Below are 26,382 nucleotides of genomic sequence, written 5' to 3'. Positions count from 1 at the left end.
CCCAAATACCGAGGCGCAAACTTACCCCCAGCCTGTTTAATATGTTTGGAAGACAACCACACCAAATCCCCTTCTTCCAACTCCTCCCCTGCCTGCCTGCGGCGATCGGCCTGAGTCTTTTGCGTTGCCTTAGCTTCCAACAGTAAGCGACGGGCAACATAATGCAACGCAGCCATTTCCGAAGAGCGGTACACAGGGTCAGAAGAGACCACATTGGTCGACGGCGCCACACCTCCCCGTGGGTGAAAACCATAAGTTAGCTCAAATGGCGTATGCTGACTAGACGCGTGCACCGCATTGTTGTAAGCGAACTCAGCCACCGGTAGCCACTTCACCCAAGCAGTGGGTTGATCTAAACAAAAACAACGTAAATATTGCTCTAAGAGCCCATTAACCCGTTCCGACTGACCATCCGTTTGCGGATGAAACGCAGAAGAAACGTTTAACTTAGTACCTAAGCACTCATGGAAGTGTTTCCAAAAGCGTGACACAAATTGCGGAGCCCTATCCGAAATAATCACCTCGGGAGCTCCGTGCAAACGATAGATGTGCTTAGTAAAACAGTAAGGCCAACGTAGGGGCCGCCGGAATGGTTGAACAAGGAATAAAATGAGCCAGTTTGCTAAATAAATCCACCACCACCCAAATACAAGTATAACCCCCAGACTTAGGCAAATCCGAAATAAAATCCATGGAAATGATTTGCCATGGCCTCTCTGGAACAGGTAGAGACGACAACAACCCTCTAGGGCGCCCAACAGGCGTCTTACTCTGCTGGCAAACAGCGCAGCTGTCACAAAAGCGCAGAATGTCTTGCCGCATCTTTGGCCACCAGTAGCTCCTGGTGATAAGCTGCACGGTCTTGAACCTGCCAAAGTGCCCAGCCATGGGTTCGTCATGGTGGGCTCTAATCACCTCCAACCTGAGGGCCCCCACTGGTACATAGACCTGCCCCCTGCGTACCAATACTCCGTCTTGATCTTGTAGATGAGGCAGTATTGTACGGTTACCTGCTGATAACAGCATAAGTTGCTCCTGAGTCCACACATCGTCCCTCTGAGCCTCAAGGATCTGGTCATGTAACCCGAGCTCATTATCTACAACACATAGAGAGGCAGTAGGCAAGATGGTCTGACATACTACCTGCTCATTGGTCTTAAACTCCGGCTTGCGGGACAAGGCGTCGGCCCGCAAGTTTGCCTTCCCCTCCACGAACTGCACTTTGAAGTTAAACCTGGAGAAAAACAAAGCCCATCGGATTTGACGCTGGTTTAACTTTTTTGCTGTTTGCAAGTGCTCCAAATTCTTGTGATCAGACCTGACCACGATTTGGTGCCGCGCCCCTTCTAGCCAGTGCCGCCACACCTCAAACGCCACCTTAATCGCCAACAACTCCTTCTCCCATATGGTATAGTTCTGCTCGAATGGTGTTAGTTGCCGCGAGTAAAATCCACAGGGACGCAAGGTCCCTGAGGAATCTTTCTGAGACAATACAGCCCCCAACGCGTAGCTAGAAGCGTCCGCTTCTACCACGAACGGTTTGTCAACATCAGGATGTGTTAGTATGTTGTCTGATTGAAAGCTAGACTTTAGTTGTAAAAACGCGTCGTGAGCTTCCCGCCCCCACACAAATGGCTGTTTCTTACGCAGGAGCTGCGTCAAAGGCACCGTGAGCTTTGCAAAATTCGGAATAAACTCCCGGTAGTAATTAGCGAATCCTAAGAACCTTTGCACATCCTTCTTAGTCTTAAGCTCCTGCCATGAGTTGACGGCGTCAACCTTATGTGGGTCCATTTTAAGTTCCCTACCTGACACTACATGACCTAGGAACTCCACTTCAGGCACATGAAAGACGCACTTGGAAGCCTTGGCGAAGAGCCCATTAGCCCGCAGACGGTGCAGAACCTGCTTGACATGTTGACGATGTTCTTTCTCGTCCTTAGAAAAAATCAAGATATCATCCAAATAAATCACTAAAAATTGGTCAATTAGGTCCCTAAACACATCGTTCATGAACCTCTGGAAGACCGCAGGCGCATTGCAAAGTCCGAAAGGCATGACTCGGAACTCGTGGCATCCGAAGCACGTGTTAAATGCCGTCTTCCATTCATCACCTTCCCGTATTCGGATTAAGTTATACGCCCCCCGCAGGTCAAGCTTGGTAAAGACCTTAGCCCCTTGCACCCTTGATAACAGTTCCGAGATTAAAGGCAGCGGGTACCTATCCCGAATGGTGTATTTGTTTAGGATCCGATAATCGCAGACCAACCTAAGTTCCCCAGTCTTTTTGGCTACAAAGAATACCGGTGCCGCAGTTGGAGAGCTAGATGGGCGAATAAACCCCTTGGCTAAATTTTCATCTAGGAACTCTCGCAAAGCTTGCCTTTCCGGTACAGTCAAGGCATACAGCCTTCCTGCTGGCAATTTCGCACCTTCCGCTAGCTTAATGGCGCAATCATACGGCCTGTGCGGCGGTAACTTGTCCGCTTCTTTTTTACAAAATACATCAGAGAACTCCCCATACTCAGCAGGCACTCCCTCCATATCAGATTGAGAAACGTTCAGAGTGCAACAATCCTGCCTCTTTAAGGTCAACTTACGTGTCACCCAATCTACTTGTGGATTTACTACAGCTAGCCAATCCATCCCCAGGATCACATCGTATCTGGGCAAGCTTGTAATATCCCACACAAACGTTCCCGTTACTCCCTGCACCTCCCACATTACTGCTGAGGTCTCATGGTTAACCACCCCAGTCTCCAGCAGTCTCCCATCCGCTCCTTCCACCCACACGTCGCATGCCTTGCGCACTCTAGGAATGCCATGCTTCCTAGCAAACTCAATATCCACGTAAGAGACCGTAGCCCCTGAGTCCAGCAGTGCCAAAGTAGAAACAAGTTCCTTTCCCCCAACAGATAATGTAATGGGTACGAAAACATGCTTCCTCCCCTCAGTTGACTGCTTTAGTAGCCCTAATGCGTTGGACTCACGTCGCACTAGGGCTGGCCTTTTCCCGAAAGCTGGGAAGGTTTCACATTACAGTTTTTGGCAAAATGCCCAGCATTCCCACAGTACAAACACAACCCCAGCTGCCTCCTGCGGTTCTTTTCTTCTGTAGACAGCTTTTTAAAGACCCCAAGCTCCATAGGCTCTTCCCCCATCACCACAGGTGCCCTGGTTACATGCATAGGTGGCGCACACATTGCTTTCGAGTGTTTACGGGACTCGAACCTGGCGTCCAAACGCAGCACCTTAGCTACTAAGGCATCCCAATTCTCAGCCGGCTCCAAGCGTGCTAATTCATCCTGGAGCATATCACTTAACCCAGCAGTAAACAAAAGCATGAATGCATTTTCCCCCCAGTCCAGCTGGTGGCGATACAGGTTAAACTTATTTAAGTAATCCAAAACAGTCCCCTTTCCCTGTTTCAACCGATACAGAGCCCACCCAGCATTCTCCGTGCGGAGAGGGTCCCCAAAAGTGTCAGTTAGTAACTTCTTGAAATTATTCAAATTGTCCTTGACTGGGTCATTTCCCAAAATTAAATTAGTGGCCCATTGTCCTGCGGGACCAGTCAACAAACTCAAAATAAATGCCACCTTGCTAGTGTCTGTAGGGTAAGCATGAGCACTGAGCTGGGAAAAATAAAGCTCAACTTGTGCCAAAAAAGTTGGCAACTTGCACCTGGTTCCGTCAAAGCGTTCAGGAGTCAAAACATGTCCTTTAACAGCATTAGCTGTTTGACTGACAGTAAAGGCCGTTTGTAATTGATCGAACTTAGCCCTTAACTCATCCATCGTCTTCCTGACGGGATTTATTACTGCAATAAACCTTTTTTAGTGGCGTTGGGCAATCTGTCAAGGACAGAACGCCACAAGATCAAAGATAACAGAGTTTATTGGATTACAGAACTCAAAATGCCCGTAAAATACAAGGGCCAGGCAGTATTAGCCTTTAAAAGCAAAAAGGGGCAAGGAAAAACGCTCAAAAGATAAACCGGATTAAACCGAAGTTTAATCCGGGTAAAAACAAACAGCTTGCTTCAGCCTGGAGATAAACAAAACAAAAGCCGGGGAACAAAGTGTTCAAAAGAATGCAGCTAATTGGCAGCAGATTCCTCTCTGCTGCCAGCACTGTGCTTTGAGTAATTTGAGTCACTCCTCCACACAGCAGGCAAGATTTCCAATACACACAGATCAGCCGAGGATTGAAGCAGTAGAGTAGACCCAGTTCCTTTCCGTAGTTCAAGCCAGAAGCAGACGTTTGTAGTTTCACCAAGTCCGAGTAGGGGGAAGTCAAGCCGTGGTCAGTTCAGTCCGAAATCCAAAGCAGGAGATGGCGTCCGTCAAGAAGACGACGGAAGGTCAAAGCTAATGAGATTAAGCACAAGTTTGCACAAACAAAAGCCCACACAATTCCTCCCGCCGTCTGACCCCAAATTCCAAAACAACTTACGTATCAGCACACGAAAACACACCAGTCTTCAGGAAAGCGTCCCACACAGATCCCAAGCGTTCGTCCAGATTACCTTGCCCAACGCAATTTGCAATTGCTCCCAAGCCTCATTTTATGCCAGTTACAAATCCTCATCACTATCAGCTGCCCTCCTTAACCCGGGCGTTTCCTCATCACTTTCCTCATCAGAGCTGGAACACCTCTGACTACGCCCCACAGCATCCCCAGCTGTGGATCCCGTCCCATCCCTCCAGCTTGTCCATGGGTCTAATCCTGAAGGTCCCCATTCATCTTCCATCCCATCATTGCCAGTGGCACCCAATTCCTCCCTCACCCGAGTCCAATCCATCTCATCCTCCTCCGAGCTAACCAGCCCCTCCTCCATTCTCTCCGTAAACCCCTCAAAAGACTCTTCGTCAGATGGTGCTGCAAAGATATCTCGCAGTCTCTTTCTTTCTCGCTCCTCGAGAGTATCTGACTCTCGAGGAGTCTTACGCCCACGTCTGCCAGTAACAGAGCCATGAGGCTCAATCATAACATTCATACAACAAAAAGAAAAGAAAAATAAAGTCCTAGCCACAGCAATGTGTGGCCGGGCACAGCTAGTATATTTATATATGGGTTAAATAAGCCATACATGCAATATTATTATTATTATTATTATTATTATTATTATTATTATTATTATTATTTTATTATGACACAGCAAACAAGATAGATATGCTGGATTTCGTTTCACAAAATCACAAGTCGAACATTTCCCAAGTGTCTAGGACTGTGTGATGTATTTTTGGATGATGATGCAGATCCCAGTCGGGTGGCCTTTTGCAGTTGGCAGATCGTGATTTTGTCAATGTCTATTGTTTCCAAATGCCGGCTGAGATCTTTTGGCACGGCACCCAGTGTGCCCATCACCACCGGGACCACCTGCACTGGTTTCTGCCAGAGTCTTTGAAGTTCAGTCTTGAGGTCCTGATAGTGGCTGAGTTTTTCCTGTTGTTTTTCATCTATGCAACTGTCACCTGGGATGGCAACATCAATGATCCAAACCTTTTTCTTTTCCAGAACTGTGATGTCTGGTGTGTTGTGTTCCAGAACTTTGTCTTTCTGGATTCGGAAGTCCCACAGTATCTTTGCGTGTTCATTTTCCAATACTTTTGCAGGTTTGTGATCCCACCAGTTCTTTGCTGCTGGGAGGTGGTACTTGAGGCATAAGTTCCAATGAATCATTTGGGCCACAGAGTTGTGCCTCTGTTTGTAGTCTGTCTGTGCGATTTTCTTACAGCAGCTGAGGATGTGATCAATGGTTTCGTCGGTTTCCTTGCACAGTCTGCATTTTGGGTCATCAGCTGATTTTTCGATCTTGGCCTTAATGGCCTTTGTCCTGATGTCTTGCTCCTGGGCTGCAAGGATCAGGCCTTCTGTCTCCTTCTTCAGGGTCCCATTCGTGAGCCAGAGCCAGGTCTTCTCCTTATCAGCTTTTCCTTCAATTTTGTCAAGGAACTTTCCATGCAATGTTTTGTTGTGCCAGCTGTCAGCTCTAGTTTGTAGTGTGGCTTTCTTGTACTGGTTTTTTGTCTGCTGTGCTTTGAGGAGTTTCTGATTTTTGACTTCAATCAAAGCAGGTTCTTCCCTTTGCTTTACATCTTCTGCCAGGGCATGTTCTTCTTCTTTGACTGCTTGTTTTATTTGTAAGAGTCCTCTGCCCCCTGATCTTCTAGGCAGATATAGCCGGTCAACATCACTGTGAGGATGCAGGGAATGATGAATGGTCATGAGTTTTCTTGTTTTTCTGTCCAAATTGTCCAGTTCCGCCTGTGTCCAATTTATAATGCCAGCAGTATATCTTATGACAGGTATGGCCCAGGTGTTTATGGCCTTGATGGTGTTGCCTCCATTGAGCTTGCTTTTGAGAATTTTTCTGACCCTTTGTGTGTATTCTTTGCTGACCAGTTTTCACATGTTCATCATCATCATCATTATTATTATTATTATTATTATTATTATTATTATTATTATTATTATGAGGTTTAGCCCCTATTAAGTTTCTGCTGAAAGAGACCAAGCAGCACTATCTATCATGGAATCTTGGAATTGGAAGGGACCCCACTGAGGACATCTAGTCCACCCAGCCATAGATCTGATAGAGAGACAATATTATTGTATATCAATCATAGAACCCTAGATTTGGAAGGGACCCCCAGAGGGCATCTAGTCCATCCAGCCATAGATCTGATAGGGAAACAATATTATTGTATATCCATCATAGAACCCTAGAGTTCAAAGGGACCCCCAGAGGACATCTAGTCCATCCAGACATAGATATGATAGTCAATATTCTATAATATATTATTCATAGAATCGTAGAGTTGGAAGGGATCTCAGAGGACATCTAGTCCATCTAGCCATTGAGCTGATAGTTAATATTCTATGATATATTATTCATAGAATCCTAGAGTTGGAAGGGACTCCTAGAGGGCATCTAGTCCACCCAGCCATAGATATGAAATCCTGGAGTTGGAAGGGAGCCCCAGAGGACATCTAGTCCACCCAGCCATAGATCGGATAGAGAGACAATATTCTAGAATACATCCTCCATAGAATCCTAGAGTTGGAAGGGACCTCCAGAGGGTATCTAGTCCATCTAGCCATAGGCATGGTAGACACACAATAGTCTATAATAAATTCTTTAGACAATACTAGAGTTAGAAGGGACCCCAGAGGGCATCTAGTCCACCCAGCCATAGATATGATAAGTCCTAGAGTTGGAAGGGACCCCCAAAGGGCATCTAGTCCATCCAGCCATAGGCATGATAGACAGAAAATATTCTATAATACATTCTTCATAGAATCCTAGAGTTGGAAGGGATCCCAGAGAGCATGTAGTCCATCCAACCATAGATATGTAATCCTGGAATTGGAAGGGAGCCCCAGAGGTCATCTAGCCCATCCAGCCTTAGATCTGATAGAGAGAGAATATTATTGTATATCCGTCATAGAACCCTAGAGTTCAGAGGGACCCCCAGAGGGCATCTAGTCCATCCAGCCATAGATATGATAGAGAGACAATATTATATTATATATTCTTCATAGAATCCTAGATATGGGACCCCCAGAGGGCATCTAGTCCATCCAGCCATAGATATGATAGAGAGACAATATTATATTATATATTCTTCATAGAATCCTAGATATGGGACCCCCAGAGGGCATCTAGTCCATCCAGCCATAGATATGATAGAGACAATATTATATTATATATTCTTCATAGAATCCTAGATATGGGACTCCCAGAGGGCATCTAGTCCATCCAGCCATAGATATGATAGAGAGACAATATTATATTATATATTCTTCATAGAATCCTAGATATGGGACCCCCAGAGGGCATCTAGTCCATCCAGCCATAGATATGATAGAGAGACAATATTATATTATATATTCTTCATAGAATCCTAGATATGGGACTCCCAGAGGGCATCTAGTCCATCCAGCCATAGATATGATAGAGAGACAATATTATATTATATATTCTTCATAGAATCCTAGATATGGGACCCCCAGAGGGCATCTAGTCCATCCAGCCATAGATATGATAGAGAGACAATATTATATTATATATTCTTCATAGAATCCTAGATATGGGACCCCCAGAGGGCATCTAGTCCATCCAGCCATAGATATGATAGAGAGACAATATTATATTATATATTCTTCATAGAATCCTAGATATGGGACTCCCAGAGGGCATCTAGTCCATCCAGCCATAGATATGATAGGGAAACAATATTATTGTATATCCATCATAGAACCCTAGAGTTGGAAGGGACCTCCTGAGGGCATCTAGTTCATCCAGCCATAGATATGAAGTCCTGGGATTGGATGGGATCCCCAGAGGGCATCTAGTCCAGACATAGATATGATAGACAATATTCTATTATATATTCTTCATAGAATCCTAGATATGGGACCCCTTGAGGGCATCTAGTCCATCCAACCATATATATGAAATCCTGGAGTTGGAAGGGACCCCCAGAGGGCACCTAGTCCACCCAGCCATAGTTATGATAGAGAGACAATATTCTACAATATATCCTTCATAGAACACTCAAGTCAAAAGGGACCCCCAGAGGTCATCTAGTCCACCCAGCCATAGATCGGATAGAGACAATATTGTGTAATACATTCTTCATAGACTCCTAGAGTTGGAAGGGACTCCCAGAGGGCATCCAGTCCATCCAGCCTATAGATATGATAGACAATATTCTATAATATATTATTCATAGAATCCTAGAGTTGGAAGGGACCCCCAGAGGGCATCTAGTCCACCCAGCCATAGGCATGACAGACAGACAATATTCTATAATATATCATAGAATTCTACAATTGGAAGGGACCCCAGAGGGCATCTAGTTCACCCAGTCATAGATATGATAGTCAATATTCTATAATATATTATTCATAGAATCGTAGAGTTGGAAGGGATCCCAGAGAGCATGTAGTCCATCCAACCATAGATATGAAATCCTGGAGTTGGATGGGATCCCCAGAGGGCATTTAGTCCATCCAGACATAGTTATGATAGACAGACAATATTCTATTATATGTACCTAAATAGAATCCTAGGGTTCGAAGGGACCCCCGGAGGGCATCTAGTCCACCCAGCCATAGATGTAATAGAGAGACAATATTCTATAATATATCCTTCATAGAACCCTAGAGTTGGAAGGGACCCCCAGAGGGCATCTAGTCCATCCAACCATAGATATGAAATCCTGGGATTGGATGGGACCCCTGGAGGGCATCTAGTCCATCCAGACATAGTTATGATAGGCAGACAATATTCTATAATATATCCACCATAGACCCCTAGTGTAGGAAGGGACCCCCTGAGGGCATCTAGTCCATCCAGCCATATATATGATAGAGAGACAACATTCTATTATATGTACCTAATAGAACCCTAGAATTTGAAGGGACCCTCAGAGGGCATCTAGTCCACCCAGCCATAGGCATGATAGACAGACAATATTCTACAATATATCCTTCATAGAATCCTAGAGTCAAAAGGGACCCCCAGGGGGCATCTAGTCCATCCAACCATAGATATGAAATCCTGGGATTGGATGGGACCCCCAGAGGGCATCTAGTCCATCCAGACATAGTTATGATAGGCAGACAATATTATTATATATCCATCATAGAACTCTAGAGTTGGAAGGGACCTCCAGAAGGCATCTAGTCCATCCAACCATAGATATGAAGTCCTGGGATTGGATGGGACCCTCGGAGGGCATCTAGTCCACCCAGCCATAGATGTGATAGAGAGACAATATTCTATTATATGTCCATCATAGAACCCTAGAGTTGGAAGGGACCCCCAGAGGGCATCTAGACCACCCAGCCATAGGCATGATAGACAGACAATATTCTACAATATATCCTTCATAAAATCCTAGATATGGAACCCCCAGAGGGCATCTAGTCCAACTCACGTCTCGAAGAGGCGCCGGACGCCGAGGAAGAGGAAGGCCAAGGGGAGGGTGAAGTAGAGGTCGGAGGCCTTGGCAAAGACCTGGCCCTGGTGGTCCCGGAGGTCGCTCCAGGTCAGGTTGGCCGGCAGCCAGAGCCGCTCCCACCAGAAGCAGTTGTACAAGGTTTGGAACATCCTGCTGGGAAGCAAAGAGAGAAGGAAGGATCGCATTGGCCTTTGTCGCTGCAGCGTCACAGCCTTGGCTGGCGAGTTTGCAAAGACCGTCTCCGCACGTATGTATCCCTTTCGACAACAGCAAGACTACAACTCCCATCTGCCACCATGCCCTTTCCAGACTCCTTGATTGACAGGGCTTTGTTTCCACATTGGGGCCAATGGCTCTTTGGACCCAAAGGCAGACTCAGATAATAATAATAATAATAATAATAATAATAATAATAATAATAATAATAAATAAATAACAAAACACATTATTTTCCGTGTCAGGAGTGACTTGAGAAACTGCGAAATAAACATATAATATTAATATATGATACAATAAAATAATAATAATAATAATAATAAGCAAAAATTGCAAACCACCTTGATTCCCATTTAAGAGAGGAAAGCATGGTATATAAATCAAGAATAATAAAAATCATAAATCATTGAAGGCTTTAAATATATATATATATTTTTCCGTGTCAGGAGTGACTTGAGAAACTGCGAAATAAACATATAATATTAATATATGATACAATAAAATAATAATAATAATAATAATAAGCAAAAATTGCAAACCACCTTGATTCCCATTTAAGAGAGGAAAGAACTGTATATAAATCAAGAATAATAAAAATCATAAATCATTGAAGGCTTTAAATATATATTTTTTTTCCGTGTCAGGAGTGACTTGAGAAACTGCAAAATAATATTAATATATGATGCAATAAAATAATAATAATAATAATAATAATAATAAATAACAAAACACATTTTTTCCATGTCAGGAGTGACTTGGGAAACTGCAAAATAAACATATAATATTAATATGTGATACAATAATAATAATAATAAATAACAAAACACAATTTTTTCCGTGTCAGGAGTGACTTGGGAAACTGCAAAATAAACATATAATATTAATATATGATACAACAAAATAATAATAATAATAATAATAATAATAATAATAATAATAATAAATAACAAAACAATACTATATAATATACTGTAATAATAATAATAATAAATCATTGAATGCTTTAAATATATATATTTTTTCCATGTCAGGAGTGACTTGAGAAACTGCAAAATAAACATATAATATTAATTTATGATACAATAAAATAATAATAATAATATTAAATAACAAAACATATTTTTTTCCATGTCAGGAGTGACTTGAGCAACTGCAAAATAAACATATAATAGTAATATATGATACAACAAAATAATAATAATAATATTAAATAACAAAACAATACTATATAATAAATAATAATAATAATAATAATAATAATAATAATAATAATAATAATAATAATAATTTATTTATATACCGCCCTATCTCCTCATGGGACTCAGGGCGGTTTCCAACATGATAAAAACAATACAATACAATACACACAACCTTACAACAATTTAAAAATAGTACAAGTAATAAACATAAATACACAACATACAACCCAACAATGAAAAATAAAACTAGTAACAATACTCCATTTACGGACTGGTTTTAGTGAAACTAGGGAAACTAACTTTGAAAAATAACTCTTAACAAGAAAATACTTTTTAAAATAAAATTTTAAAGGTGACTGTAATAAAAACATGATTTAGGCACCAAGATAAAAGTAATAAAAACTGTTTAATAATAATAATAATAAATCATTGAATGCTTTAAATATATATATATATATATATATATATATATATATATATTCCAAGTCAGGAGTTGTAGTCGCTGGGATTTATAGTTCGCATACAATCAAAGAGCCCCTTGAACCCCACCAATGATGGAATTGAACCAAACCTGGCACACAACCTCTGAGGATGCCTGCCATAGATGTGGGCGAAACGTCAGGAGAGAATGCTTCCCGAACATGGCCAGACAGCTTGGAAAACCCACAGCAACCCAGTGATGCCCTATTGTTTTGACCATCCTTATGGGAGGCTTTTCTCATGTCCTGGCATGGGGAGCTGGAGCTGACGAAGGGAGCTCATCCACGCTCTCCCCGGGTTGGATTCGAACCGGCAACCGTCAGGTCAGCAAGCCAACCTTCAAGTCAGCAGTCCTGCCGGCACAAGGGATGTAGATGAAACCATCAAACCCAAAAAGGACATTTCCACCATCCCCATTTCCTAATATTATTTATTATTTATTTATTAGAGACATTTCTATTATATTATACGACTATATTGCAATATTATTAGTATTATGGCATGTAATATAAATATACAATTATAATAGTGAATTATAATTATTATTACATTGTATTACATCATAATATTGTTATTAATATTACATGTATATACACTATATTATAGTATTAGTATAGTGTAATATTATTATATGTTATTATATCATTAAATTGGTACAGGAGACATGGTGGAAAGATACTATTGTTATGATTATTGTGATCGTCCTATTTCTTTCCCAAGGAGATAGTATTAAAAGAAAACAAGATTGCATCAGAAAGAAATAAAGAAGGAAAGAAAAACAAGGCTTGGTACAATCCATAAATTAAAAAAGAAAAGAAAACAAAGGCATCGTAAATAGAAAGAAATTTTAAATTGCATCACATTGAATAACAAAAGCCATTTCGAAAAAACCAAGCAATAGGGAAGCAAGGAAGATCAAGGGCACTGTGTTTGAATAATAATAATAATAATAATAACAATAATATGAAATCCAGCATATCTATCTTGTTTGCAGTGTCATAATAATAATAATAATAATAATAATAATAATAATAATAATATGAAATCCAGCATATCTATCTTGTTTGCTGTGTCATAATAAAATAGCAATAATAATAATAATAATAATAATAATAATAATAATAATAATAATATACTGGGTTGTTTTGAGTTTTCTGGGCTATATGGCCATGTTCCAGAAGCATTCTCTCCTGACGTTTCGCCCACACCTATGGCAGGCATCCTCAGAGGTGGTGAGGTCTGTTGGAAACGAAGCAAGTTGGTAAATATTCCACAACAACAACAACAACAACAACAGGGAAAACGGAATTCCTGATAGGTAACAACCAGCAAACACCTCCCAACAAAGGATTCCCCCAGGCAGGAAGCAGCCAGGCTTTGAAGCTGCAAGGCCATTCAATGCTAGCTAATCAAGTTGGGGGGAACTAGGCAAGTGGAGTTTATAGATCCGTGGCATGTGCCAGCAAACACCTCCCAACAAAGGATTCCCACAGCCAGGAAGCAGCCAGGCTTTGAAGCTGCAAGGCCATTCAATGCTAATCAAGCTGGCCTAATTCAACATTCAACACTTGCCTCCAACAGACTCAACCTGGACATCATTCCACAGATATATAAACCCCACTTGCCTAGTTTCCAGCAGACCTCACAACCTCTGTGTTTGCCTGCCACAGATGTGGGCGAAACGTCAGGAGAGAATGCTTCCGGAACATGGCCAGACAGCCTGGAAAACATACAACAACCCTGTGATCCCGGCCATGAAAGCCTTCGACAACACATTGAGAAATATATTGCTTTGACTCGTCATTTTAAAAATGATTTACACCCTATTCTAATTTGTAATTCTGTGTCTGTTCTTAATAGAATTGTTTTGATTTTGTCTCGTGACGTTGTTTATTATGTTGTACTTTGTTGTGGTGTTGTTGTTTTTTGTTGACAACTGAATGTTTTTATGTTCATGTTGGAAACCGCCCCGAGTCCTCTCGAGGAGATGGAGTGGTATATAAATAAAAATTATTATTATTATTATTATTATTATTATTATTATTATTATTATTACCAAAAAGTTACCATGGAAATAATAAAGACATTAATACTAAGGATATCAATATCATCTGATCCTAGAAACCGCCCTGAATCCTCTCAAGGAGATAGAGTGGTATATAAATAAAAATTATTATTATTATTATTATTGGTACCAAAAAGTCACCATGGAAATAATAAAGACAATACTAAGGATATTAATATCATCCCATATTTGAAACCGCCCTGAGTTCTCTCGAGCAGATGGAGCGGTATATAAATAAAGTTGTTGTTGTTGTTGTTATTATTATTGGCACCAAGAAGTCAACCACGAAAATAATAAATAAAGATATTAACATCAAGGAGATGGAGCGGTATATAAATAATAATAATAATAATAATAATAATAATTATTATTATTATTATTATTATTATAATTATTATTATTATTATTCTGGGCACCAAAAAGTCAACCATGGAAATAATAATAAAAAGACATTAACATTAAGAATATCAATATCATCCCATGTTGGAAAATGCCCTGAGTCCTCTCAAGGTGATGGAGCAGTATATAAAGTTGTTGTTGTTGTTGTTGTTATTATTATTAGTCCTCTTGAGGAGATGGAGCAATATATTTAAAAAAGTTATTATTATTATTAGTCCTCTTGAGGAGATGGAGCAGTATATAAACAAAGTTATTATTATTATTATTATTATTATTATTATTTTATTATGTCACAGCAAACAAGATAGATATGCTGGATTTCGTATCACAAAAGTTATTATTATTATTATTATTATTATTATTATTTGTCCTCTTGAGGAGATGGAGCAGTATATAAACAAAGTTATTATTATTATTATTATTATTATTATTATTATTTGTCCTCTTGAGGAGATGGAGCGGTATATACACAATTATTATTATTATTGTTATTATTTGTACTCTTGAGGAGATGGAGCAGTATATAAACAAAGTTATTATTATTATTATTTGTACTCTTGAGGAGATGGAGCAGTATATAAACAAAGTTATTATTATTATTATTTGTACTCTTGAGGAGATGGAGCAGTATATAAACAAAGTTATTATTATTATTATTTTATTATGACACAGCAAACAAGATAGATATGCTGGATTTCGTATCACAAAATCACAATATAATTCTAATAATATTATAATTTATTATTATTATTATTATTATTAGTCCTCCTGAGGAGATGGACCAGTATATAAACAAAGTTATTATTATTATTATTATTTGTCTTATTGAGGAGATAGAGCAGTATATAAACAAAGTTATTATTATTATTATTATTATTATTATTATTATTATTATTATTTGTCCTCTTGAGGAGATGGAGCAGTAAATAAACAAAGTTATTATTATTTGTCCTCTTGAAGAGATGGAGCAGTATACAAACAAAGTTATTATTATTATTATTTGTCCTCTTGAGGAGATGGAGCAGTAAATAAACAAAGTTATTATTATTATTATTATTTGTCCTCTTGAAGAGATGGAGCAGTATATAAACAAAGTTATTATTATTATTATTTGTCCTCTTGAGGAGATGGAGCAGTAAATAAACAAAGTTATTATTATTTGTCCTCTTGAAGAGATGGAGCAGTATATAAACAAAGTTGTTGTTGTTATTATTATTATTATTATTATTTGTTCTCTTGTGGAGATAGAGCAGTATATAAACAAAGTTATTATTATTATTATTATTATTATTATTATTATTTGTCTTCTTTAGGAGATTGAGAGGTATATAAATAAAGTTTTTGTTGTTGTTGTTGTTATTCTGGGCACCAAAAAGTCAACCATGGAAGTAATGAAGACATTAACATTAAGGAGATCAAAATCATCCCTTAAAAAACCCAACACAAAAACATATCCATTGGAATCCAATCTCAGCCAAAGCTTGGGAAAAGGACAACAACAAAATGCATCTCCAAAACACACTGTTGTTGTTGTCGTTGTTGCAAAGAGGCCACCCCGAAAGAAAGAGACAGAACGACATGGAAAAGTCCCCTCGGTGTGCAAACAACAAACAAAACGTGGCCTTTCGGGCACGGCATTAACTGGAAGTTCAAAGTTCGGAGGAAAGGCTCGGCCAAGTGCTTCTTGCACCGTTGGCCCCGCAATATGCAAAAAAAAGGGCATTTCCTAAATCTCAAGAGTCGTAGCGAAAGGACACGGCAAATGTACCCGGAACGAACCACCAACCGCCCAAGAAGCGTGGCTCGGAGGCACCCAGACGTGAACGAGACACCGCGCTATCTAGGGCTTGAATCGTGTTCAACAAGGATCACTTTGTTCCCGAGAACCGGCCACAATGTCTCCGGGACGCATTTCATTATTTACTCCTTGCTGATTTTTATTTAAATTCCACCCCAAGGTTTCAAACAAGCCTTTCCAAAAAGGGTTTCCGATCCAAACACACCTAAAAGGCTCCCACTTTTTCCTACTTTTTCCTCCAACTCCTTTATTTGGAAACCCATGTCTTTCACTTCCCGACAGGCCCGATATCCCAGGATCCGATGCCAAGTTTTCTGCTTCGGATTACTGTATATAATAATAATAATAATAATAATAATAATAATAATAATAATATGGGACCCTGAAGAAGGAGACAGAAGGCCTGATCCTTGCAGCCCAGGAGCAAGACATCGGAACAAATGCAATTAAGGCCAAGATCGAAAAATCAGCTGATGACCCAAAATGCAGACTGTGCAAGGAAACCGACAAAACCATTGATCACATCCTCAGCTGCTGTAAGAAAATCGCACAGACAGACTACAAACAGAGGCACAACTATGTGGCCCAAATGATTCATTGGAACGTATGCCTCAAGTCCCACCTCCCAGCAGCAAAGAACTGGTGGGATCACAAACCTGCAAAAGTTTTGGAAATGAGCACGCAAAGATACTGTGGGACTTCCGAATCCAGACTGACAAAGTTCTGGAACACAACACACCAGACATCACAGTTGTGGAAAAGAACAAAGTTTGGATCATTGATGTTGCCATCCCAGGTGACAGTCGCATTGACGAAAAACAACAGGAAAAACTCAGCCGCTATCAGGACCTCAAGATTGAACTTCAAAGACTCTGGCAGAAACCAGTGCAGGTGGTCCCGGTGGTGATGGGCACACTGGGTGCTGTGCCAAAAGATCTCAGCCGGCATTTGGAAACAATAGACATTGACAAAATCACCATCTGCCAATTGCGAAAGGCCACCCTACTGGGATCTGCACACATCATCAGAAAATACATCACACAGTCCTAGACACTTGGGAAGTGTTCGACTTGTGGTTTTGCGAAACGAAATCCAGCATATCTATCTTGCTTGCTGTGCCATACAACGTCGTTGTGTTGATAATAATAATAATAATAAAACTTTATTTATATACCGCCCTATCTCCCGGATGGGACTCAGGGTGGTTTACAGTCATAAAAGCAACACAAACATTACATAACAACATAATACACATTATTAAACAAAGTAAAACAATACAATTATAACAATAAATCACACTTACATGACCAGATCAAGGGGACGGGAACCATAAAACCAATATATTTAAATGTATCATTTTAGGCCAGGGATATACTCAAGTATAAGCTTAGTTTTTCAGCCCCTTTTTTAAGACTGAAAAAACCCTCCTCGGCTTATACTCGGGTGAGGGTCCTGGTTGGCTTATATTTGGGTCGGCTTATACTCAAGAATATAGGGTACATTTATTATTTTTATCTATTATGATTGGTATTATTGCATTTATTATTTTTCTCTATTATTGTTGCTACTATTACTTTTATTATTTTTCTCTATTACAGTAGAGTCTCACTTATCCAACATTCACTTATCTGATACTGATAAATATTGATAAATATAATATTAAGTATAATAAATATAATACTGATATTAATTAATCTATATATATAAAAGAGTGATGGAATCCTGGCGACCGACAAAACAACAAAACTAAACACCCCACAACCTCGAAAATTGACAACACAACCCTTCATCCACGCCTCTAGGTTGATACAACGAAAAGAAAAGAAAAATAAAGTCCTAATTAGAAGGAGATGAATAATTGTTTTTATCCAATTGCTGCCAGTTAGAAGGCTAAGCTCCTCCAACTTGGTCTCCTAGCAACCCAATAAAAAATAATAAAAAACACTAAAAAATAATACAATAAAATACTATAATAACAGAAAATAACTAAAAATAATACAATAAAATAATAAAATATAATAAATAAAAAGATAACTTACAATAAAATTAATTAAAAAATACAAATAACATCAAATAAAAATTACACAACAATTTTTAACCAATACCACCACCACTTTGCCACAGCAACCCGTGGCCGGGCACAGCTAGTATGTATATAAAAGAGTGATGGCATCACGGCAGCGGACAAAACGACAAAACTAAACACCCCACAACCTCGAAAATTGACAGCACAACCCCTCATCCATGCCTCTAGGTTGATACAACGAAAAGAAAAGAAAAATAAAGTCCTAATTAGAGGGAGAGGAATAATTGTTTTTATCCAATTGCTGCCAGTTAGAAGGCTAAGCTCTGTTCACTTGGTCCCCTAGCAACCCACTCATCCCAGGGGACCCTTTACCTTAACTATCACCAATTCCTCAATACTTTATTTCCCATACCACCAGACTTCACCACAGCAACACGTGGCCGGGCACAGCTAGTTACATATATTTTCCTAGCGTGTGTGTGTGTGTATATGCATATATAAGGTTAAGGTAAATGTTTTCCCCTGACGTTAAGTCCAGTCGTGTCCGACTCTGGGGGTTGGTGCTCATCTCTATTTCTAAGCCAAAGAGCCAGTGTTGTCCGTAGACACCTCCAAGGTCATGTGGCCATAGGCATGACTGCATGGTGCGCCGTTACCTTCCCGCCGGAGCGGTACCTATTGATCTACTCACATTTGCATGTTTTTGAAATGCTAGATTGGGGCTAATAGTGGGAGCTCACCCCGCTCCCTGGATTCGAACTGTCGACCTTTCGGTCAGCAAGTTCAGCAGCTTGATAGTTTAACCCGCTGCACCAATGGGGGCTCCTATCTATCTATATCTATACATATACACATACAAACACACTACTGGCTGTTAGGAATTGTGGAAGTTAAAGTCCAAAATATCTGGAGGGCTGAAGTTTCTCCATGCCTGGTATATATATATTTACTAGCTGTGCCCGGCCACGCGTTGCTGTGGCAAAGTGGTGGTGGTATTGGTTAAAAATTGTTGTGTAATTTTTATTTGACATTATTTGTATTTTTTAATTAATTTTATTGTAAGTTATCTTTTTATTATATTTTATTATTTTCTTGTATTATTTTTAGTTATTTTCTGTTATTGTAGTATTTTATTGTATTAATTTTTAGTGTTTTTTATTATTTTTTATTGGGTTGCTAGGAGACCCAAGTTGGAGGAGCTTAGCCTTCTAACTGGCAGCAATTGCATAAAAGCAATTATTCCTCTCTCTCTCTAATTAGGACTTTATTTTTCTTTTCTTTTTGTTGTATCAACCTAGAGGCATGGATGACGGGTTGTGTCATCAAATTTTGAGGTTGGGGGGCCTGTAGTTTTGTTGTTTTGTGGGTCGCCGTGATGCCATCACTTTTTTATATATATAGATACACACATGCACACTATCTATCATAATCTATATACATATTACATACATACATATACACTACCAGCTGTTAGGAATTGTAGTAGTTGGGAGTCCAAAATATCTGGAGGACACAATCCAAGCACTCCCAACAGATGGCCACCCAGCCTCTCAATACTAATACTAATAATAATAATAATAACAACAACAACATACAATGCTAAGGTTTGGAGTGACCCCTAAGGATCATCCAGATCAACTTCCTTCTACCATGCAGGAGGACACAATCCAAGCACTCCTGACAGATGGCCATCCAGCCTCTACATAATGATGATGAAGATAATGACGATGATGATAATAATAATAGAAGCATATAATCCAAGAGTTTGGAGAGACCCCAAAGGGCCATCCAGCCCAACCCTTTCTACTATGCAGCAGGACACAATCCAAGCATTCACAACACATGGACAACGTATAAATACTATACAATACTACACAGGGACATAGACCCCCTCTACCCTCACCACTTTCACAGTACACAAACAACCAAATGCTTACTAAACATAAAGACAACCATACAACAGACATTCAATACCACCACTACCTCAACAAGTTCTCACCAACATCACCAGACAACACCACAGCAACGCGTGGCCGGGCACAGCTAGTATCATATATTACATGTAACATTACTAATAATATTACAGTATAGTAATATAGTACAATATAATAATATGTTATGCAAATATTGTGCTATGTTAATAATATAATTTATTGTATGTACATATTATTTGTAAGCCGCTCTGAGTCTCCTTTGGGGTGAGAAGGGTGGGATATAACTGTAGTACATGAATAAATAAATATCCATATCCATTATTATAAGTAATATTGCATGTAATATATGATATATACAGTAGAGTCTCGCTTATCCAACGTAAACGGGCCGGCAGAATGTTGGATAAGTGAATATGTTGGATAATAAGGAGAAATTAAGGAAAAGCCTATTAAACATCAAATTAGGTTATGATTTTACAAATTAAGCACCAAAACATCATGTTATACAACAAATTTGACAGAAAAAGTAGTTCAATACACAGTAATGCTATGTAGTAATTACTGTATTTACGAATTTAGCACCAAAATATCATGATGTTTTGAAAACATTGACTACAAAAATGCGTTGGATAATCCAGAAGGTTGGATAAGCGAGTGTTGGATATGTGAGACTCTACTGTAATTAATATTATTAGATTGTATTACTACTATTATATTGTATTAATATGGATATAGGTAGATAGTGTATGTATTTGTGTGTGTGTGTGTGTATATATATATATATACACACACACACACACATACCAGCTATTAGGAATTGTGGGAGTTGGAGTCCAAAACACCTGGAGGGCCAAAGTTTGCCCATGCCTGGTGTGATATATACACACACACAAATACATACACTATCTACCTATATCCATATTAATACAATATAATAGTAGTAATACAATCTAATAATATTAATTATATATCATATATTACAGTAGAGTCTCACTTATCCAACACTCGCTTATCCAACGCATTTTTGTAGTCAAAGTTTTCAATACATCGTGATATTTTGGTGCTAAATTCGTAAATACAGTATTTACTACATAGCATTACTGCCTATTGAACTACTTTTTCTGTCAAATTTGTTGTAAAACATGATGTTTTGGTGCTTAATTTGTAAAATCATAACCTAATTTGATGTTTAATAGGCTTTTCCTTAATTCCTCCTTATTATCCAACATATTCGCTTATCCAACATTCTGCCGGCCCGTTTATGTTGGATAAGTGAGACTCTACTGTACATGCAATATTACTTATAATATTACAGTATGGTGGTATAGTACAATATAATAATATGTCATGCTAATATTGTGCTATGTTAATAATATAATTTATTTTAAGTACATATTATTTGTAAGCCGCTCTGGGTCCCCTTTGGGGTGAGAAGGGTGGGATATAAATGTAGTACATGAATAAATAAACATCCATATCCATCTCTCTCTCTCTCTCTCTCTCTCTCTCTCTATATATATACACACAATACACACACACACCGGCTGTTAGGAATTGTGGGAGTTGGAGTCCAAAACACTTGGAGGGCCAATGTTTTCCCATGCCTGGTATATATATATATATATATATACACACACAAATACATATACTATCTATCTATATCCACATCCATATTAATACAGTATCATAGTAATAATACAATATAATAATATATAAAATATATATCATATATTACATGCAATATTATTAATATTACAGTACTGTATAGTGGTGCAGTACAATATAATATGTCACGCTAATATTGTGCTATGCTTATAATATAATTTATTGTAAGTACATATTATTTATAAGCTGCTCTGAGTCCCTTTGGGGTGAGAAGGGTGGGATATAAATGTAGTACATGAATAAATAAATATCCATCTATATATATAAAAGGGTAATGAAATTTCGGCCTAGGACAAAACAACAAAACTACACATCCCAGAAACACTAAACTTGGCAGCACAACCCCTCATCCATGCCTCTACGTTCATACAACAAAAAGAAAAGAAAAATAAAGTCCTAATTAGAGGGAGAGGAATAATTGTTTTTATCCAATTGCTGCCAGTTAGAAGGCTAAGCTCTGCCCACTTGGTCTCCTAGCAACCCACTCAGCCCAGGGGACAGGCAGAGTTAGATCAGATTATCTGATTTTAACTGGATTATATGGCAGTGCAGACTCAAGGCCCTTCCACACCGCTATATAATCCATTTATAATCTTATATTATCTTGACTCCACACTGTCATATAATCCACTTCAGTGTGCATTTTATACAGCTGTGTAGAAGGGGCCTCATATAATCCAGTTCTGAGCAGATAATATAAGATACTTTATTTCCCATACCACCATACTTTGCCATAGCAACGCGTGGCCGGGCACAGCTAGTATCTATATACCTACTAGCTGTGCCCGGCCACGCGTTGCTGTGGCAAAGTGGTGGTGGTATTGTTTAAAAGTTGTTGTGGAATTTTTATTTGACGTTATTTGTATTTTTTAAATTAATTTTATTGTAACTTATTTTTTTTATTTATTATATTTTATTACTTTGTTGTATTATTTTTAGTTATTTTGTTATAGTATTTTATTGTATTAATTTTTTTAGTGTTTTTTATTATTTTTTATTGTATTATTTGTATTTATTTTATTTTTTATTCTTTTATTAACACTGGGCTGAGTGGGTTGCTAGGAGACCAAGTGGGCGGAGCTTAGCCTTCTAAGTGGCAGCAATTGGATAAAAACAATTATTCCTCTCCCTCTAATTAGGACTTTATTTTTCTTTGCTTTTTGTTGTATCCACCTAGAGGCGTGGATGATGGGTTGTGTTGTCAAATTTCGAGGTTGGGGGGCTTGTAGTTTTGTTGTTTTGTGGGTCGCCGTGATGCCATCACTCTTTTATATAGATAGATAGATAGATACACACCGGCTGTTAGGAATTGTGGGAGTTGGAGTCCAAAACACCTGGAGGGCCTAAGTTTGCCCATGCCTTATACACACATATATTATCTATCTATCTATCTATCTATCTATCTATCTATCTATCTATCTATCTATCCATCCATCCATCCATACACACACAGAGGAAATAAATTAGAGGAAGAGAAGAAAACATATTTTTGAAGTCTTTCCTGGTTTGTAATGGGTTGAGAAAGGAACATGTCCTTCTCTTTACTTTCTCCAAAAAAAAAAGAGATTACCATAATTAGTCTGGTTTCTTAGGGATTAAAGAGGAGGAAAAGGTTCCACTTCTTGACTTAATCATATTCTGAGTTTCTTATTTTTTTTTCCTCTTCTTGGAAAGAATTACCTTCCAGATTTTTTGGGAAACAGGGAGGAAAAACTGAAGAGTTTCGGAAGAGATTCACGTGAAAGTGAGTCACTCAGAAAAGAAGGGAAGAAGGAAGGAAGGAAGGAAGGGATGGAAGGCAAAGGAGTACATGATGCATTTAAAATATACAAGGAATTAAAATAAAATCAGCAACTGAAAAGCACACCACGCCTCAAGGCGTTCCTGGCCTATTTCCAAAGCCTGAAGGAGAGTTTTTTCCCTTCTCTCAAAGAGACCCACTTTTCCCTTCGTTTTTGGAGAGCAGGAGTTGAAAAGGAACTTAATTCCTAAAGGAAAGGAACGAAGCGTTACTTTCAAGGGATCCCAAAGGAGGAGTTGTTGGTGGGTTGATTTGGAAGGAAACTTTGCGACTTTTTACGCACCGCTGCTTTGGAGGGAAAACAACTCCATTTGGGCCTTTGATGATCATGTTTAAGGAAGTTACTTTTTTCCAAGAGGGAGGCGGACTTTGTAACTAAGGAAGCCGAGGCTCCGGAAGCGTCTAGGAGACAAAGTAACTAAGTAACTAGGAGACAAAGTTGCTAAGCTTCCCAAAGGAGGCGACACAAAGTTGCCCAAAGCTCTCCAAAAAGGGACCCAAACAAACCAGCTCCAAACTCCCAAGAGTTACAAGTAAACAAAGAGAAAGATGCCACTAAATGAAGAGTTGGAGACCCCTAAATTATGAGGAAAAGACCCCCTAAAGTAGAGAAAGAGACCCCTAAATTATGAGGAAAAGACCCCAAAATGTAGAGAAAGAGACCCCCAAAAACACTCTTCCCCAAAAAGGGACCCAAACAAACCACATCCAAACTCCCAAGCGTTACAAGTAACCAAAGAGAAAGATGCCACTAAATGAAGTTAGAAACTCCTAAATTATGAGGAAAAGACCCCTAATTATGAGGAAGAGACCCCTAAATTATGAGGAAAAGACTCCTAAATTAAGAGGGAAAGACCCCTAATTATGAGGAAGAGACCCCTAAATTATGAGGAACAGACCCCCCAAAAAGGGACCCAAACAAACCACATCCAAACTTCCAAGAGTTACAAGTAAACAAAGAGAAAGATGCCATTAAATGAAGAGTTAGAAACTCCTAAATGTAGAGGAAAAGACTCCTAAATTATGAGGAAGAGACCCCTAAATATAGAGAAAGAGACCCCCAAAAAACACTCTTCCCCAAAAAGGGACCCAAACAAACCACATCCAAACTCCCAAGAGTTACAAGTAAACAAAGAGAAAGATGCCCCTAAATGAAGAGTTAGAAACTCCTAAATTATGAGGAAGAGACCCCTAAATTATGAGGAAAAGACCCCTAAATTTAGAGGGAAAGACCCCTAAATTATGAGGAAGAGACCCCTAAATGTAGAGAAAGAGACCCCTAAATGTATAGGAAAAGACCCCTAAATGTAGAGGGAAAGACCCCTAAATGTAGAGGGGAAAAAACCCTAAATGTTGAGAAAGAGACCCCTAAATATAGAGGGGAAAAACTCTAAATGTAGAGGAAAAAACCCTTAAATTATGAGGAAAAGACCCCTAAATTATGAGGAGGATACCCCTAAATATAGAGGAAGAGACCCCTAAATATAGAGGAAAAAAAACCCTAAATGTAGAGGAAAAGACCCCTAAATATAGAGGAAGAGACCCCTAAATGTAGAGGGGGAAAAACCTAAATGTAGAGGAAAAGACCCCTAAATATAGAGGGGAAAAACTCCTAAATGTAGAGGAAAAGACCCCTAAATGTAGAGGAAAAGACCCCTAAACATAGAGGAAAAGACCTCTAAATGTAGAGAAAGAGGCCCCTAAATGTAGAAGAAAAGACCCTTAAATTATGAGGAAAAGACCCCTAAATGTAGAGGGAAAAACACCCCTACCCAAAAAGGGACCCCAAACAAACCACTTCCAAACTTCCAGGAGTCACAAGTAAACAGAGAAACATGCCACTAAATGAAGAGTTAGAAACCCCTAAATTATTAGGAAAAGACCCCTAAATGTTGAGGAAGAGACCCCTAAATTATAAGGAAAAGACCCCCCAAAAAACACCCCTCCCCAAAAGGACTAATTCCCCACAAACTCACGCTTTGGAGACAATCCAGTCCAGCAAAACTGATCCTCTTCTGCGTTTTTGGGGACCCTCCCCAACTTTCCTTGGTGACCCCTTCCCCCCCCCCTCCCTCCCTATTTGAAAGGAGGGGTTTCGGGGATTATTGACCCCCCAAAAAGTGGGGAATCAATTAAATCTTCCCCCTTTTTGGGGGGCGCGCAAAGCAAGGCAACTCTTGGTGCGTAAAAGCGAACAGGGCAAGGAAAGAAAGCTTGTTGGTGCGTAAAAGGCGCTTCTTGGGGACCCCGACTTTGGAGCCCCCCCTTCTCTTGCTCACAGGCCCCTCCCTCTTGTCTCCCCCTCCCCTCCCTTGCTGCCCCCTCCCCCTGCCCCCCCACAAGCAGGCCAAGCAATGGAGCGCCGATTCCCCCCCAAAAGGAGCCCCACTTGTTGTTGTCCTGTGAGCCTCTCTCTCCTGCTCCTCTCCCTGCGCCCACCCACTCACCTCTCCTCCGCGCACCCGACTCTTGGGGGGCTCTTCCTCTTTGCAGAAGGGAGGAAAAAGGGGGGCAGAGGTGGGGCGGCAGCTTCCGGTCAAAGCCCAGCCCACTCTTTCCGGGGGGAGGAGGAGGAGGAGGAGGAGGAATTAGAAAAAAAAAGCCAGAGAGAGAGAGAAGGGAGTGACTTTTGCAACCTCCTCCCTGGCTGTGTTTTTCCCCCAACCCTGACTCATGGCCAACCTTATCGCCTTGCAAAGAGCAGGGGTTGCCCACACAGCCCGGAAAACACACACATTTAAATAAAACCCAAAGCTGGCCTTGGAAAGAGATTCATAGGGAATGTAAAAAAAATCCAAAAATTGACCTCGATTGTAAACCGGAAT

At 39.6% G+C, this 26,382-nt stretch overlaps 1 protein-coding gene and 1 long non-coding RNA gene across 5 annotated transcripts in view; both read right to left on the bottom strand.

The window, feature by feature from the left end:
• Nucleotides 1-26,152, bottom strand: part of cers2 (ceramide synthase 2) — a 52,602-nt gene extending 26,450 nt beyond the window's left edge. The window contains exons 1-2 of one of the 4 annotated variants that reach the window (XM_062965432.1): nt 26,005-26,152; nt 9,951-10,127 (exon numbers count right to left, since the gene is read on the bottom strand). In XM_062965432.1, coding sequence (XP_062821502.1) covers nt 9,951-10,123 — 173 coding nt within the window. In that variant the 5' untranslated portion in view covers nt 10,124-10,127; nt 26,005-26,152. Of the gene's footprint in view, nt 1-9,950; nt 10,128-25,533; nt 25,838-26,004 lie in introns of those variants that run through there. The other 3 variants (XM_062965433.1, XM_062965434.1, XM_062965435.1) reach the window with 3 other exon arrangements.
• Nucleotides 3,880-4,992, bottom strand: LOC134294421 (uncharacterized). Its single transcript, XR_010001332.1, has 2 exons — nt 4,456-4,992; nt 3,880-4,370 (listed from the first exon to the last, which is right to left on the bottom strand). It is a non-coding gene; the product is annotated as an uncharacterized LOC134294421 (long non-coding RNA).
• Nucleotides 26,153-26,382: the final 230 nt, after the last annotated feature.

The sequence above is a fragment of the Anolis carolinensis genome, unplaced genomic scaffold (assembly GCF_035594765.1).
Source record: "Anolis carolinensis isolate JA03-04 unplaced genomic scaffold, rAnoCar3.1.pri scaffold_14, whole genome shotgun sequence".
Classification (NCBI taxonomy): Eukaryota; Metazoa; Chordata; class Lepidosauria; order Squamata; family Dactyloidae; genus Anolis; species Anolis carolinensis.
Note: the sequence above shows the minus strand (reverse complement) of the source record. Positions and strands in the feature narration are given on the sequence as shown.